This window comes from Anas platyrhynchos, chromosome 7, assembly GCF_047663525.1.
Source record: "Anas platyrhynchos isolate ZD024472 breed Pekin duck chromosome 7, IASCAAS_PekinDuck_T2T, whole genome shotgun sequence".
NCBI classification, from domain to species: domain Eukaryota; kingdom Metazoa; phylum Chordata; class Aves; order Anseriformes; family Anatidae; genus Anas; species Anas platyrhynchos.
In genome coordinates this window covers 16,612,522-16,627,836 of record NC_092593.1, presented here as the reverse complement: position 1 = coordinate 16,627,836, position 15,315 = coordinate 16,612,522, and the positions used below count along the sequence as shown (strand labels likewise).

Here is a 15,315-nt window from a genome sequence, read left to right as displayed (position 1 = left end):
GAGAAGTGCTTATGCTAGCTTTTCCCCTTCTGTTAAGCAGTGTTAAGTTATCCTTGAGAGGAAACCTGCTGCTACCCTTTTGGGAACACAGAAGGTGTTGAATTAAGGCTGGCCCTCTGGTGGAGCCTGCCTCTGGCAGTTATTGAAGCCAGGCCACTGCAGACAAGAAGAGTGTACCTGCAGGGGTGGGTGTGACCACGGTTAAGGCAGTGTAATCATTAGTGGTGCTGGGAAGTAAATACTTCATGTGTCTTGTGCCATAAGAGTGCAGGAGCGTGGAATAAAATTATCAGGTGCCAGAATTAAAAGCAGTGAAAGGAAATACTTTTCCCAGGCAGTGCATAATGAAGCTCTGGAGCTTGTGCTGCAGGATGCTGAGGGTGCCAGGAGTATGAGCAGGCTCAGCAAAGCCCGTCAAGGGCCATTAAGTGTCAGGCTGCTGATACTGCCCCTGCCATGGGTGGGAGTGTCGCTGAGGGAGCGCTGCTCTCTGCTGTGCTGTTCAGTGTCGGCTGCCAGCCTCTGTTGGCTCTGGCCTTGTGCCTCTGCAGGCTCAGAAAGCAGCACTGGTGTCTTCTGTCTTTCTTTCTTCCAAAGCAAGTGCAACAAAACCATGATTCTCCCACCACGGGGGACCCAGCGCTGCAGGGGTCTGAGGGAGGAGAAGAGCTGACCTGCTCGGGTCGGCCCTGCCCGCCGTGAGGGCCGCAGCCGCGCCTGGGGCAGGCAGAGGAGACACGAGGGGTGCCATGTCCGGCCTGCGAGCTGCCAGAAGCGAGGGCTACGTGCAGGAGCTGTTCCACGAGGAGGCACAGCAGGTATGTCGGAGAGCCGTCTCCCTGCACAGCCCGGGTTTCTGTCTCTGGTGGTCTGCTCCTGTTGCCCTCTGTGGCAGGTTAACAGGACTGAACAGAGCTGCCCCCCATTCTGCTACCTAAACCTGAGGTGCTCCCTTTAGGAAGTCCAGCTTTTCACAAGCAAAGAGCAGCAGCAGGTTTTGGTCCGTAGAAAGGGTGTGAAATAATGTCCTGCCCAGGCAGCAGGGGCAGGATGAGGGCAGCTGCAATGGGAAAAGCTGCAGTTCCCTAGAGCTTTAGCTCTTGGCTCCAGCAGCTCTTAAATGTACAGGTGCCCTGAGTACCAGAGTCCTGTGTCTCCTCTCAAAATGCAGTGTCCTCATCCCCAGCTCTTTTGGAGATGTCTCTGTGTGATGGGGAAGTCATCTTAACCTACTCTTCCAGTCCCACTCTGTCCAGCCTGCTTTGTCATCTCCTCTGAGAGACTTCTCCAGTGCAGAGAGGACCCTGCTCATCTTGGTGGGGACAGAAAGAGAGGCATGACGTAAGACATGGCAATAAATAGCTGCAGTCTCTGTAAAGAACCCCTCAAGTGACATTTTTCGTTCATGTAACATCATGGACCAGGTTAATTTGCTGAGGCTGAGTAGGATTCTGTTGCTGCTTTTCCTAGAATAATATACATTCAGTGTTGCAGGGAGCCCTCTCTTCTATGGATCCCAACAACTGCAGCCCCTTAATTTTGGACAACTCACAGCAAAGTCATGTCTTGGCACCTGTTGGTGGCCACCCCTGTTTCAGTAATGCTGGTCGGCTGTTGCACCACTTCTGCAGCCTGCCCATAGAGCATGAGAGGTAAAACTGAAGGCTTTGCTTTCCTCTAGGTGTCTCAAACGCAGACCAGGCCCTGGTGGAAGATTCAGCTGTTTGTGTGGGAGCCGGTGCTTTTTGGAACATGGGACGGCGTCTTCACCTCCTGCATGATCAACATTTTTGGAGTGGTTCTTTTCCTGAGGACGGGATGGCTTGTGGTGAGTGCTGATTTGCTTGAATGTGTGACTAGGTAACCTCCTCCTCGCCACTTGTCTCCATCACCACCCTTTCTAGTTCTGTAATGCTTGTAGGCACTTTCTTGGTTCAGTCCTCTGGTTATTGCTTAGCTTTTCAGGAGGTTCTACTAAAATCGGAAGCTTAAGTGGTTTCTTCAGGCATTCCTATTTTAGCTTTCAGAAAAGAAAAAACAGCACATCAACCAACCTGGAAAATAAACAGGAACAGCCTTGTCTTGCACTGTTGAGGCAAAATAACCACTTTACCTGAAAAATGTAGTTAGAGCTACTCTGCTGTCTTCCCAGTGCCACCAAAGGAGGTTTCTTCCAAACACATCTGTATTGTTTGGAGTCCCCATTGTGTCTGAAATGGAGAGTCCTCAGTCAGGTGAAATTGTCATCCCTGCCAAAGGGACTTGCACTTGGGGATCCAGAGCAGTATCTCACTCAGGGTCAGTGCCCGTCTCTGCTCTCTTGCAGTGCGATGCAGGACTCTTCCTGATACAATATGTTGTACTGTCCCTTAAAACTTCCCCTCAATAAAAGGCAAGTATCTCTAGGGAATGGTGGAATCTGAGCTTCAGGCAGAATTTGCGTCACAGGGACAAGTTCATGTCACAGGCACGGTGGCCATCTTCCAAAAGGAGCAGGAAGCAACTTGCACTCTATATTGGAAATTGCTTCACTGAGGGCCAGAAAACCAGAGGGAATATCGGGATCCACACTGAAGGAAGAGCCGTAGAAACTCTGTAGGACAACTGAGATGAAATAGGGCTGCTCCCTCGTTGATGGCAGGGTGCAAATTGCATCCCACGAGTCCCCCACGAGTGGGTACAGATCAGTGTGTGGAGTGCTACCACGATTTGTGCTTGCTTTGCCTTTGCTAGCAGAAGCATGGCTTGCAAGTTTTGAGGAGAACCGCGGTCTGTTCTGGTGAAGAAGTCAGGATGATTTTCCTAGCTCCCTCTTCCTCTTGATCTGATTTCCTCCATGTCTCCTCTGAAAGCGAGTTAACTGCTGGAACAAGCACAAATAAAAATAAAGTAAGTAAATAAAAGAAAAAATGTAACAGCTGGAAGCTAGCATGACGGGGAAGGGAGGAGAAGTCAGGGCTGGCAGAGTTCACGTGGCAGAGCACGGTCAGATGTTGATCCATGCGCAGTCAGGCTTTTGCTATGAATTTCCAGAGGTAAAGGTTGCTATTGCAGGGGACTCTAACCTTACAGGCATGTTCAGCACTCACTGCCTTGCTACACTACCCTATCATGCTCCATCTTAACACCTTCCAGCGTGCATGCATAAATAAGTGTTGCTGTTTAATTTGGACTTTTTTTCCCCTACTTTCTCGGCTTGCTATTGTTGCCACAAGACAACTCCGTCCTTCCTCCCTGCTGGTGATCTGCAAGGAAGAGTTACAGCACTCCTGGTCCTGGTGTTAACCCATTCTTCTGCAGCAACCACTAGCATTAACTAGCTGCCACGTAGCCTGGTGCCTCCAGCAGGGTTCTGGGAAAGCCCAAGGCCACGTGTATGTTTGCATGAGTGCTTTTTTTTTTTTTTTTAACTGAAGCGTGTCTTATTTATTAACCATTTTAACCTGAGGGTAAGCGGGCAAGCTGCGGAAGAAAAAGAACAATTGTTCTTTTAAAAAGGAGTGTCAGATCCTAGTGGACTGTGGTGCTGACCCAGCCAGCAGCTGCATTTATGACAAACCTTGGCTCCGTTCCCTACTGACCAGATAAAGCCCTGTCAAAGGCAGCGGGACACTGAACCAAAATAGGATTTTATGATGATAGCAACATCCTGGATATGTTTCTGTTGTTTCACAAAAAGCAGAAAAGAGGAAAGGAAGGGAAAAAAAAAAAAAGGATCTGGGATTTCAACCAACCCCAAAGCTGAGAAGCAGCCTTTTAGTGCTGGTAATAAACAAACCCGTATCAAGGCTAGCGTGACCTCAGAAACTGCTGGAGTGGGAGGAGAGGGAGCGAGGTTGGAAAGGAGCGATGGGGACACGGCCTGTAATACGAGTCAAGGCAGAGGAGAGGAAGCCAGACGTTAACGAAGCGCTGGGCACTGGAAGAGATTTCTGACAATGAGTTGGAGTCAACCGTGCACTGGACTAAGCGATTTGCCAGGAGGGAAGGTGGGCTGGAGGACGAAGAAAAACTTTTGACCCTGGAAAATAAATTACAGCCATGTGAGAGAGAGGAGCGGAGGGTCCTGAGCGCAGAAGAGGCGCTTGAATGCTTTTGGAGGCACCCAGCACCTTCTCTTTGGTCCTGCAGAAGGCAGCCTTCCCCTCTACTTGGAAAATCCATAGATAGCAAACTGAGTGCCCCGAAGCAGGGGTTTGTGCTGGCCTCTGTGAGACCCACACCTGGCATTGCTCAGAGGCTTTTGCTCCTCGTCCTGCAGCAGCTCCTCCCTGGCGCTTCCTCTGCCTGGAGCAGGAAGGAAATTTTTGTCAGCAGGGCGAAATCCTCCACACAAAACTACGTGCGAGTAAATTGAGAGCGAGAACCACCTGCTACTTTGCATATATTGTGCAGATAAGGCCCAGCATGAGGCAGTTTATGACTGTATTATTTATCTTCCACGCAGTGTTTCCTTTGGGGTTTTGTTCTTTGTTATCTCATCGTTTGGGAGGATTAGAGCTTTCAAAGGTAAATGTTCTGATAAATTAAAATGCTGGCTTGATGCTTTTAATAAATCAGTTGTCACAGATCCCAAATGTTCAGTTTTGAAACTGTTTTTTTTTTTTTTTTTCTGAAAGCTTTTTTTAAAAAAACGAAACAAAACATTTCATTCTAAAACATGATGAAACATGGCAATAGGCAGTGACCTCCCTGTGGTCATTGAGTCATTGTTTGACATCATTCTCTCTGAACCAGAGGACAAAATCAGTGATTCATGCAGGAGCCCAGTGATGGAGCAGGACCTTATCATGCAAAGGTCTGTCTGGCCACACAGCGAGGCAAGTCTTCTGCAAAAGGGTATTAATGGGAACTTCAGGTTTGGCAATCAGTTACGTTAATTAGATAATTAGAGTGGCAATGTGTTGTTTTTGTTTTTTAACCTGTAGTGACTCCATAGTCATTGATCACAAGGAACTAGAAGCAGATGGGTCTTTTTCTTTTTTTGTCTCAATTGATCTGTGTTGTGTGACTTGGGATTTTTTAATTGTTGTTTTGTGTCTTTTTGTTTCATTGCAGGGAAACACTGGAGTTGTGATGGGCATGTTTCTGGTGTCCTTTGTGGTCCTGGTTGCCCTGGTGACAGTCTTATCTGGAATTGGGGTTTGTGAGAGGTGCAGCATTGGAAGTGGAGGTGTCTACTCCATGATTTCTACTGTCCTCGGAGGTCAAGTTGGGGGGACCGTTGGCTTCCTTTATATTTTTGGCCAGGTAAATAAGAAAAAAATAAATAAAAACTTTGCAATGTTTCTAAATATGCCCATAAGAGCAGGTCTGTGCATGGCAATCCACCACCTGGCACGGTCAAAATGGAGGAGCTGGGTGTCTGAGCAGGTGAACTGTGCAGGACATCCCTTCCGATCCCAAATTACTCCAGGTGCCAAGACAACCCCTTGCTGGCTTAATGAAACTGAAGAGGGAGAGGCCAGGGTGGCCACCTAAAGCAGAATGAGCAGTCTGGGCTACCAGGTTGGCCTCAGCACACTCACCGTGTGCTTGGGGGGAGCACTTGGACCAGGCGAGCCTTGGCTGCTTCCCCACGGGAGCCAAAGAGAGCAGAAATAAAGCTGGTATGGGAGGGGAGCTGGGCAGAGGTGAGGACCACAGCTAAGTGACTTCTTGAGATCAGGAGTCACAACTTTCTCTATTCTCTGAAGGGCCCCAAGCAGCCAGCGGTGAAGCGCTGAAATGCAAGTGCAGTAAACATAAGGAATGGAAAGTAATCTCTTAAATCTGTAGTAACTTAACCCCCTCCCCCCCATAAAGATGTTATGAACCGTCTAAAATGTGGAGAGCCAGGAAGAATTTTTATTGAGGTTTGTTTTTAAACGACTGGCTTGCAGCAATCTCTGAAAACCCTTAAAAAACACAACCCAAAAATAATCCCCTCTTCTCCTTTCACTCCAGATTAAAAGCAAGTGTCCATAAAATACAAATTGAATGCAGTTACAAGCCAAGATATGGAAATGGGCCACACATGAGAATCCTTCCTGTAATATTTTCCACTCTCGCTCTCCGAGCGGACCCTGTCTGGGAAAGCAATCAGGTTGCAGCCTGTCCCCAGGGTCGTAAAAGCTGGGCTCTGGCAGCCCCAGCCCATAGCGAGGCATCCAGCATGCATGGGGGGCTGTGGGGTGGGAATTGGCAGCTCGCAGAGAAACTCTTTGCGTGCTCCCGAAAGCTGATGTGTTTCCCTTCTCTCTGGCTGTACTCAGCAGACTTTCTGCCCGATGTGCTTTGCACCAGCTCTGAGCTGCATCCCCACTGCAAGCTGTGTAGGGAGTGCTGTGACCGGTCAGAAATGGGGCAGTAACTGGCCATGTACTGCTGATGCCCTCAGTGATGAGGAATTGCTCAGCATCCTGCTGTAATTCTGCCTGCTGGGGCTGCCTCAGCCAAGCCGAGCTGGGACGCAGCTTGGGGTCCTCCTGCGGTGCTCCAGAGGAGAGGTTTAGTTGGATCCAGCACACCTATACCAGGTCCTACAGAAACCAACATGTGCTTGGTCACAGTGGCCCTGACTGCAGGGTTGGGGTTTGGTGCTTTTCTCTGCAGTCTCCTTGTCTGGAGTGGCTCACAGTGAGAACTGTTTGTGCAAGGAAACATTTTCTAGCCCTAAGATCGCTTCGTGCTAAAAGCTAAGATGAGGCAGCACTTGTCTGGGTGTGGAAAACCCACTATGTTCTTCACCCAGCAAAATGTGTGGCTTGCAAACGCAAGCTGACTGCTTCAAGCATTCAGTGTAGTTCACTTCTGATTTCAAGATGGGTAGTTCAAACCCTGAGAAAGAAGCCTTTCTTGCAGTGCTGCTGCGGTGATGGCCACTGCTGTGCAAGGTGCAGGGGGGGGCTTTGCAGCACCCGACCACCTGGTCTGCTGGTGATGCTCGTGTTTTATCGAGGGGAAGGTTTCAAGAACATTTGTCATGTTGAGGCTATCACAAGTTCTCTCCTGGCCTACTTCCTTCCAAGTGTCCTCCTAACACGGAGAAGTGGCACATTGCAGTTGGTGTTAGGGAAGTAAAGCAATCTTATTTAACTCCTTCAAAAAATGGTGTTGGTCAGAACTGGGAGTGCAACCATCCTGCTTGCTGCCTGTGGTGCTTTTCTTCGTGTGAGACACAGCCACCACACCTTGTTTTAATACATTTATTGGAGTTAGAATCTGGTGGTTTTTTTTTGTTTTTTTTTTTTTATGGTTTTGTCTTTACTTCAAATCTGAAGTGCAGTGTTTGTGTGCCCCCTTGGAGCTGTGTGGGCTCAGGGTTCAACCTCAGCCAGCTCAGCAGAGAGCCTGTTTTGAGAAGAGTGTGTGTGGGCAGTACATGTGTTGTCCTCTTAGTGGTGGCACATAGGCTGTGCCAAACACAAGAAGAGAAAATCCACTTATTTGGGGATATAGAATGAGCCTAAACAAACAGATTTTTATGTATTGGTGCTAAAGCAAGGCATTCACTTTGCAGGGCCTGAGATGTCTTTGGTGGAGATGTTTATGGTGGGGCTATCAGCAAGAAAAAGACTATTTCAGGGTGTAGTTCACCTGACTTGTGCGAGGTCTGTTCTGCTAGAACTGTCGCATAAATCTGGTTTCTCCAAGAAGTACAGCTATTGCAGGCATTGAAATCATGAGGCTTAAATGTATTCTGTGGAGACTAGCTCATTTTCACACTCGAAAAACCAGCGTATATAGGCCGATCTAATCACTTTCCTGGACAATTAACTTTCTTGTCTAGACTATCTGGATAATGACATTTATGAGAAGAAAAATAATAATGTTATGTCTTAACCGCTTGCAAGCATTTAAGCTGACATCAGAGTAAATGATAGGAACATAGTTTAGGACGTGTGTGCCCCCTGTTTTTTTTTTTAATGAGATGTCTGCCTGTGGTGGAAATGAATCCTTCTGCAGCTTGGTGGTCCTGGAGGTGTCTGAGCCCAAACAGGTGAATCCCATGTATGTTGTTTGCCTAAAACAGTGCACGAGCATGCACTGATCAGAAACTTTTTCCAGGTGCATGATGAAGCTCATCTCTTCCCTGTCACCTGGCTGCTGTCACCTAAGCAAAAGAGCAGGCTGGTGGGTCAGGAGGCTCAGATCCCCGAAGGCATGATGCTCTCCCAAGAGAGGAATTACCCTGCCCTGCAGGGTGATCTGAGGCCTGAACCTGCAGTGGTTTTCCTGCACTGCAGCTGTCCTGTCCTGCAGCCTGCCAGCCACCCTGGGAAGGGTGCTCATCCTGCTCTGCAGCAAGAAAAACAAACGGCTTTCCCAAGTGCTCAGGGGGCATGGGCTGCACAGTGTGCTCTCCTCAAGTGTGCAGGCTGCCTTCCAGTAGCAAGATGGGGAGCCGGTGAAACATCAGGCTTTGCATCCAAACGAAATACTGAGTTAAAAATAAACCTTAGGAGGCAGTGAAGGGGGAGGCATGCAGCCATTCTTCAGGCAGGTGTTTGACCAAGAGCCTTTCTTTGAGAGAAATAGGAGAAGGGAAGAAGCTTACAGAGCTTGACCCATCCTTTTCTTCCTTGGATATGTCAGGGGGGTTTCTCTTGGGAAGTTAATTGAGGGTAAATTTTAAAGCCAGTGGGAAGTTGCTGGTTGCTGCTGTGTTTACCCAAGCAGAACATGTGCTGCCTTCCCCATACTGCCCTGACAGCGGGCTCTGTTGTAGTAATAAGGTTCAGTCCCTGTGGGTCAGAGTTGCCTTAAATATTGTCGTGTGATAACAAATGCCTGCCTGCTGTGGGTACTAAACCCACGGGATGCTCACAGACTGCTGTCCTTCAGTGTGTTGCAGGTGCCATGTACATCACGGGCTTTGCGGAGTCCATCGCGGATGTGCTGAGCCTCAGCAACATCTGGGCAGTGCGGGGCATTTCCCTGGCCGTCCTGCTGGGGCTGCTCGGCATCAACCTGGCAGGAGTGAAGTGGATCATCCGCCTCCAGCTCCTGCTGCTCTTGCTGCTGGCTGTCTCGACGCTGGACTTTGTCATCGGGTCCTTTTCGCACCTTGATCCAGGTAAAGCCGGGGGTCCTGAGCTTTGGGATCAGTGCACCTTGGTTGTATGTTTGTGTTTTTTTTTTTCTATAGGGGTCTTTGTGAAGGTGTACATCCAGACAGAGGTAGAGCTCAGGGCTGCCAGATGTGGCTTTCCTGTGCTTTGGTACCAAGTCTGTAAGAGATGACCCCTAATTTTGCAAGGAATAAGTTTTTCCAGAGCATTACCTGAAGATAAGTCATTAATTTGGCAATTAACCTGAGGAATCCAGCTTTTAACATGTGCTTTTGTTATACTTGTATTGCCCTTGAAGGTTTTCTAGCAACTGAGAGCTGCTGTGCTTGTGATTGAGGTTTGTAACCTGCTTGCTGTTTGACTTTGCATTAAGTATTGTGCTGGGGAAAACGTAAGATTACAGAATCACAGAACGGCTGAGGTTGGAAGGGGCCACTGGAGGTCATCTCTTCCAACCCCCTGCTCATACAGGGCCACCCAGAGCAGGTTGCCCAGCACCGTGACTATTGCAGCTCCAACTTGGCATGGAGATTTTCTCACAGGAGGTGTGTGGCATCCCTTAAGCCCTGGCATTGCGGTGTGTGGTCAGTGCTGGCCCCAGGCTTCCCAGCTGAGGAAGCATCATCTATGTGCTGCTCAGGACAGGGACAGGTGAGGTGGGGAAGAGAGTTGCTGGGGTTCCGAAGAGTTTCCCCCATTAACCTTCCCCTGCCTGTTTGCAGCCTGCAGTGGGGTCTTCAGCATGGGGCAGCTGGGCATTGGCAAGGCAGAGGGATGGGGCTCCCCAAATCCTCTTTCCCTTCCTTGCATCCTCATCCTGAGAGAGGTGTTATGGGGAAACCTGCTGCAGGCTGCGGGGAGTTGAGGAGCACTGCAGCCAGCACTCCAGCAATCACCGAGTGCAATTAGCTGAGTAAACAGAAGGTGTCACCTTTTTCTTGGGTTCCCCTGCATCCGAAAGGATCTTAGGCAGGGGTTCAGGAAACCTGCTGAAATAGCTTGAGGGGGAAGATCTCCAGTTGTGACAAGCTTCTTACAGCTAGAATTCAGCTGGAGGGGCTTAGATTCCAGCTGTGCACCGAGGAGACCTTTCATGTAGCCCCAGAGACCTTTCTGATAAGGGGCAGAAGGGGAATGCTCAGGGTGGGGGATGACGATAGGGAAGCAAAGGTGGGACCAGGAGGAGAGAGAGGAGTACATGCGTCAGCAGGAGGCACGGCCGAGCTGAGGTCAGCGTTAGCTGTCTTTGATTTCATCCACTGGTGATGGCTGAGCCATTTTCTTCTGACAGAAAATAGAGAAAGGAGCAGGAATGAGGTGGCTGAGCCGTGGCGGGTGGCAGAGGAGGGTGTGGGACCCGAGGAAGGGCCAGATTCTGCCCAGCTGCTCTGTGCCTACATGGCCGGGTCTGTGGCCTGGCTGGGAAGAGCTGCGCTGTCTTGTCTTATTTTTAGACAGCTTCTGTTTGAGGGAATGATCCCGAGCTCAGGCTGGATGCCCGGCACGGCGCTGCATTTCCCCAGCAGGCCTCTGAGTGGTGTGTCAGCACCGATGGTGAGCCCCAGCCTCCACCAGCCTCATCCTCCCCAGCTGGCCAGGTCAGGGTCAGCCTCCTGCCTCTGTTGCACCCCTTGGCAAAACGCCTCTCCTGCCAGCACCCCACAAATGGCTGGGATGTACTGGGGTCGGTACCCATCACACCATCCCTTGTCCGCAGGTAGCGGGGTGCAGCGTGTCTGAGTGCCACCCTGGGGGAGGCACTGGGAACCATACGGCTCAGGGGACAGAAATTATTACCTTTGGCCTTCAGTGACAGCAAGAAGTCCTTTTGTTTGTGGGCAGCAGTTAGCTGCAGCCTTTCCCTCCTTGAGCACCTGTGATCAGCTGTCTGCAGGCTTCACACGTGTACGGTTGTTTCAGGTCTGGTTAATTGGCTACAGCAGCATCCATAAATGCAAGGGAAAGCATTACACACACACTGAAGGGGTAATTTTGGAGGAAGGACCTGTGAGCTGCAAAGGTTTGGGTTGCTTCCTTGTTTATGGCAGGTTTCCACAGTTCTGCTGGCAGCTTTGGGTCTCAGTTTCCCCAGCTGTGCACTGGGCACACAGCAGCCCTCCCACCGCTGTGCTGGGAGCATTTCCCCTTGCTCCAAGTGCTCGGTGAACACTGAAGACCCGTGCCTCTGCCAAGCAGTGATTGTTTGGATTGCAGTGATCTGCAGGAATGCCTGTCCATGCTGAAGGCCTGAAGCCCGTGCCTGTGTGTGGTTGCACTGGATGGGGGCCCCTCACTTGTCTCCCCCGTTCCCCAATCTCACACCCAGGCGCACACAACGTGGGATGTGGGCCAAGCACTCACTCCCTTCCTGTGGTTTGCCTTTATTTTTAGTCGGAGGACAGGCAGTATTTACACAAAAGGGGCTTCTCAGCAGGGCTTCCCGCTGCTATTTCTCCTTTCTCTCTCTCTCTCGCTGTGGCTTGTCCTGCAGCCAGCCCGGGCAGTGCCGGTCCCTTCTCCAGATGCTCCTGTCCCATGCGGAGACTGCAGGGCTCGGCCTCCGAGGGGAGCCAGGAACCTCGAAAAGCTGCAGTGGCACATGGAGGAGAAGCTGTAAAGAGCGAGGGCAGGAAAAACGAGTGTTTGTGTATTTTAAACACAAGGGGGAAAACTAACAAAAGGGAAGAAGAAAGGTGAGGATCGCTGTTGTTTTTAAGCAAACCTACCTGAGCACTGTGACCACCAGCTGCAGTGTCCCTGCTCCTGGCCCCAAGGACTTTGGCTCCTCTCTGCATGCTGGTGTGGTCCCAAGCCCAGGATCCTCCTTTAGGTGCTGAACCCCAGGCAGGGACTTTGGCCTGAAGCACCATGGAGCGTGATGCTGGGTGCCTGGTGGGCACAGGAGGTGTCCTCCTGACCCATCTCCAGGGCAGGAGGTGGATGCTGGGGGGTTGGATATGACCCAAGGGTGTGCTGGGGTGCTGCAGGTCAGGCTGCAGGAAGAGTGAGGTTGGACTGTCTGGTTTTGGAGTTGATCCTAAATCCCCACCTTGGACCCAGCCAGTGCTTCCCCCAGTGATGGGTCATAGTCCCACACTGGGATCCCTGCGAAGGGCAGTGTTGAGGAGAGGGGCTCTTGTGCTAGCTAAAATCCAGGCTCTGAGCTGTCTCCAGCCTCTCACCTTAAAACTCAGTCTTACCTCCAGAAATGGAGTCCCCGTGTTACCTTCCTGCCTTGCTTTCTTGCCAAACCTAATGCAGGTGAATTAAGATCAGTGTTCAGCTTGTTGGCCCACAGCTGGGACCTTGTGCTTGCTACACTGCCGAATAACAGGTTCCAGGCAGAGCAGCAGTGCTGGGGTTTCTTGGCCTGTTTGTTTTAATTCTGTAGGTGCAGACCTCAGAATCAGCCCGAGTCATTTTGGGGGAAGCAGTGAACATAAAAGAGAGGACACTGTCCGTGAGCAGCTCCTCAGAACAGCATGTGAAGCTTTTTGGCCTCTTCACGTACTGAACATTAGAGTCATGGAAAAAGAAGATAAGACTGCTGTTAATGCCCACACTTTTATTTTCCTAGCATATCTCTGCTAATTTTTGTGTAGGGTGACTCCCAAATACTCCCTTCAATTAGGCGCCTGCTTTCCTGTTTTGGCAGTTGCTCGCAGGTACCCCGCTAAAGCAAATCGGCCGTGGGATTAAATTGGGTGGGGTGGGGTTATTTTGGGGGAGATCTGGTGTTAATTTGGTCCTGCTTTGTTTTGTTGGTGAGATGAAAGGAGTCGCAATACAAGGAAAAGTGCCCCAGCTACAGCCTCTTAAATGCCTGGAATGTTCCTGGGGAAAAAAAAAAATAAGGATTTTGTTGTGGCAGGGAGTTAAATAATGGGAAGGCGAGGGTCTGGCTGAGGAACTGAGGCCTGGGCACTGCTTGGGCTGGGACCCCCATTCTGCAGCTCACTTAGGGTGAGCACAGAGCTGTCCAAGTGGGGCTGAGCCCCTCTCCTTGCAGGAACCCGGGCAGTTCATCTCCCAGGGATGTGGGGAGGCTTTGAAGCCTGCCGAGGCCCCCAGCACAGCCCCTGCCTGCATCCAGCCCGCTGCAGCCCCTAGGCTGTTGCTGCTGGAGCGCTTCTGGTTGGGATCATTCCCCCGCACAAACCACATCCTCCGTGTCACCCGCTTCTGTTTTAGCTTTCTGACGCTGTTCTCACAGAGCCTAGGAAAGAAACGTTTGTCCTCACGTCTTCCTCCGACGGCGAGGCCTGTGAAGGATTTCTTCCCTTGGCTGTCCTGTGACTGGGATAGCCGGTGCTCTCCTGGGGGTACTGCTGGTGAGGAGCCGTGGGGAGGAGACGGGGGATGTCTGCATGGGGCTGCTCCAGCAGAAAGGGGACCTGCAGTTGTTCAGATGATGTGTACATATAAACGCTCCGGAGCTGTAAAGATCCTTAAAATGATGCCTCAGGGGCTTTGGTGGATTGAATTAATGAAATGCATTCACATCTTCTATTTAACGTGAAACTGATCAAAGCGTCCTAATCAGAGGCCTCTGCTTGGCCTGGGCTGTTCTATTGTATTTTTGGGCACGAGGGGTGTGCCCCAGTTCTCTAAGAGAGGGTGCAGGAAGGATGTGTGTGTCAGAAGATGATCTGCAGTTAATCCCAGAGGCTTTATCCAGGCTGATTGCTGACTTCCTGGCTTGAAACACATCTGGAAACTGGCATCGAATTCCAAGTAGAAATCACTGAGCGAGCGGCAGCAGAAAATCCCACTTTGCTACTGAACAAGGTAGACCCGGTGGTGAATAAAAGCAGGAGGCTGCTAATGCGATCTTTATTTATTAAAAAACACGCAATCGCTTTCCCCAGGTTTTTCCAATTATAGCACATTGAATTGGCGTGACATCACCTTTGAGCCGGGGCCAGCCTATTCAACAGTCTGGCGAAGAAATTTATTAACTGGTTACCTGCCAATTGTCTGGGCTAGGAGCTGCAGCACAGATGTGTTTTGAAAAGTGATAACATTGTTAGGGGCCTTGTTTAGATACAGACAGGAAAGCTACACCAGTCTCTCTGAAGTAGGTATTTTAAGGCAGTTGGTTTTCTAAAAGACGTAAAAATTCAGCCCACCAGCCTGAGGCATCTCCCCGGGGGTGGTGAGGAAGGGATGAGAGCTCGGGGTCCTGTGGGTCCCTGCCCTCCTGCACCCACTGGGTCACGCTGGGGATGCTGCAAAACATCATGCTTCATCGATGCTGGCAGCATCCCTGGGAAGGGAGCAAGTTTTTAGCATCTCCCCATGGACGCCCTCATTTTTCCCATGCTGGCTGCTCAAGCTTGGGGAAAATGTCCCATCAGAGCTCCCAGGCTGCTGCTCTTTCCTCTTGTTTGGCTTTTCTTCAAAACCTGTGACCACCTTGCCCACCATCCTCCCTGCAGTCCTCTGGCCTCAAGCAGCCTGGCTGGAAAGAGGGTTATGAGGGGATTTGAGAGCTGGCTTGCTCTGTCCCCACCCTGTTACTGCTCCTGGGATGTGCATGTCTCTAACAGGCTCTTAAAAATTGCCAGTGATGGATTCTCCACTGCATTCCCAGGGACACAGCTCTGGTCACAGCTGTCCCAGGCTGTCTCCCTTCCTGCAGCCACAGCCCATTGCTTTGGGTCTCCCGAGGGCTTGGGGATCAGCTTTTATCCTCCTATTCTGCATTAAGTCCTCCTGCTCCCCTTCAGTCTTCTCTGCTCTGGGCTATGCTGTGTGAACGGCTGTGCGGGAGCAAGCATCATCCTTGGAGCTTGCAGTGGTGGGGATGTCATCAGTCAATGCCCTGAAACGTGCTGCTGCCCTCAGGAGAGGGCCAGGAGGCAGGGCTGGGGCAGCAGAGGGTTTGCTTTTATCTTGTGGGTGTTAGTTTTTAACTCATTTAATAGGTGTATAGTAGGAATTAGGCTTTCAATTCAGCTTGTGATAGTATTAGCATGGAAAAAAAACACTTCCTAGCCCCATAGTGAAGGGGAGATGATATCCCTCCCAATTAATAAAGGAGATTTCATTTGTGGTTGGTTTAACCTTTAAATTCTTCACTGTTTCCCTGCGAGATGCTGCTAAGCTTATCTTCCTAGAGCTTGTAAGTAAATCCTGAAACACCTCTGTGGCTCAGGTGGTGGTCAGCCCGTGCTGCCCCCCAGCAGGATGCTGTTCAGGGTGCAGAAGCAGAAAGCTGATCCATGCCCCCATGTGTTTGGGACAGGTCAGCTGCTGCATG

The 15,315-nt window shown here is 50.5% G+C and overlaps 1 protein-coding gene across 8 annotated transcripts in view; it reads left to right on the top strand.

The window, feature by feature from the left end:
- The window catches only part of SLC12A8 (solute carrier family 12 member 8), a 52,845-nt gene that overhangs the window by 3,192 nt on the left and 34,338 nt on the right, over positions 1-15,315 (top strand). For 5 of the 8 annotated variants that reach the window (XM_072040812.1, XM_072040815.1, XM_027461051.3 and 2 more), the window contains exons 2-5: positions 598-818; positions 1,682-1,828; positions 5,059-5,250; positions 8,827-9,058. In XM_072040812.1, coding sequence (XP_071896913.1) covers positions 750-818; positions 1,682-1,828; positions 5,059-5,250; positions 8,827-9,058 — 640 coding nt within the window. In that variant the 5' untranslated portion in view covers positions 598-749. Of the gene's footprint in view, positions 1-3; positions 186-597; positions 819-1,681; positions 1,829-2,235; positions 2,890-3,419; positions 4,510-5,058; positions 5,251-8,826; positions 9,059-15,315 lie in introns of those variants that run through there. The other 3 variants (XM_072040810.1, XM_072040816.1, XM_072040814.1) reach the window with 3 other exon arrangements.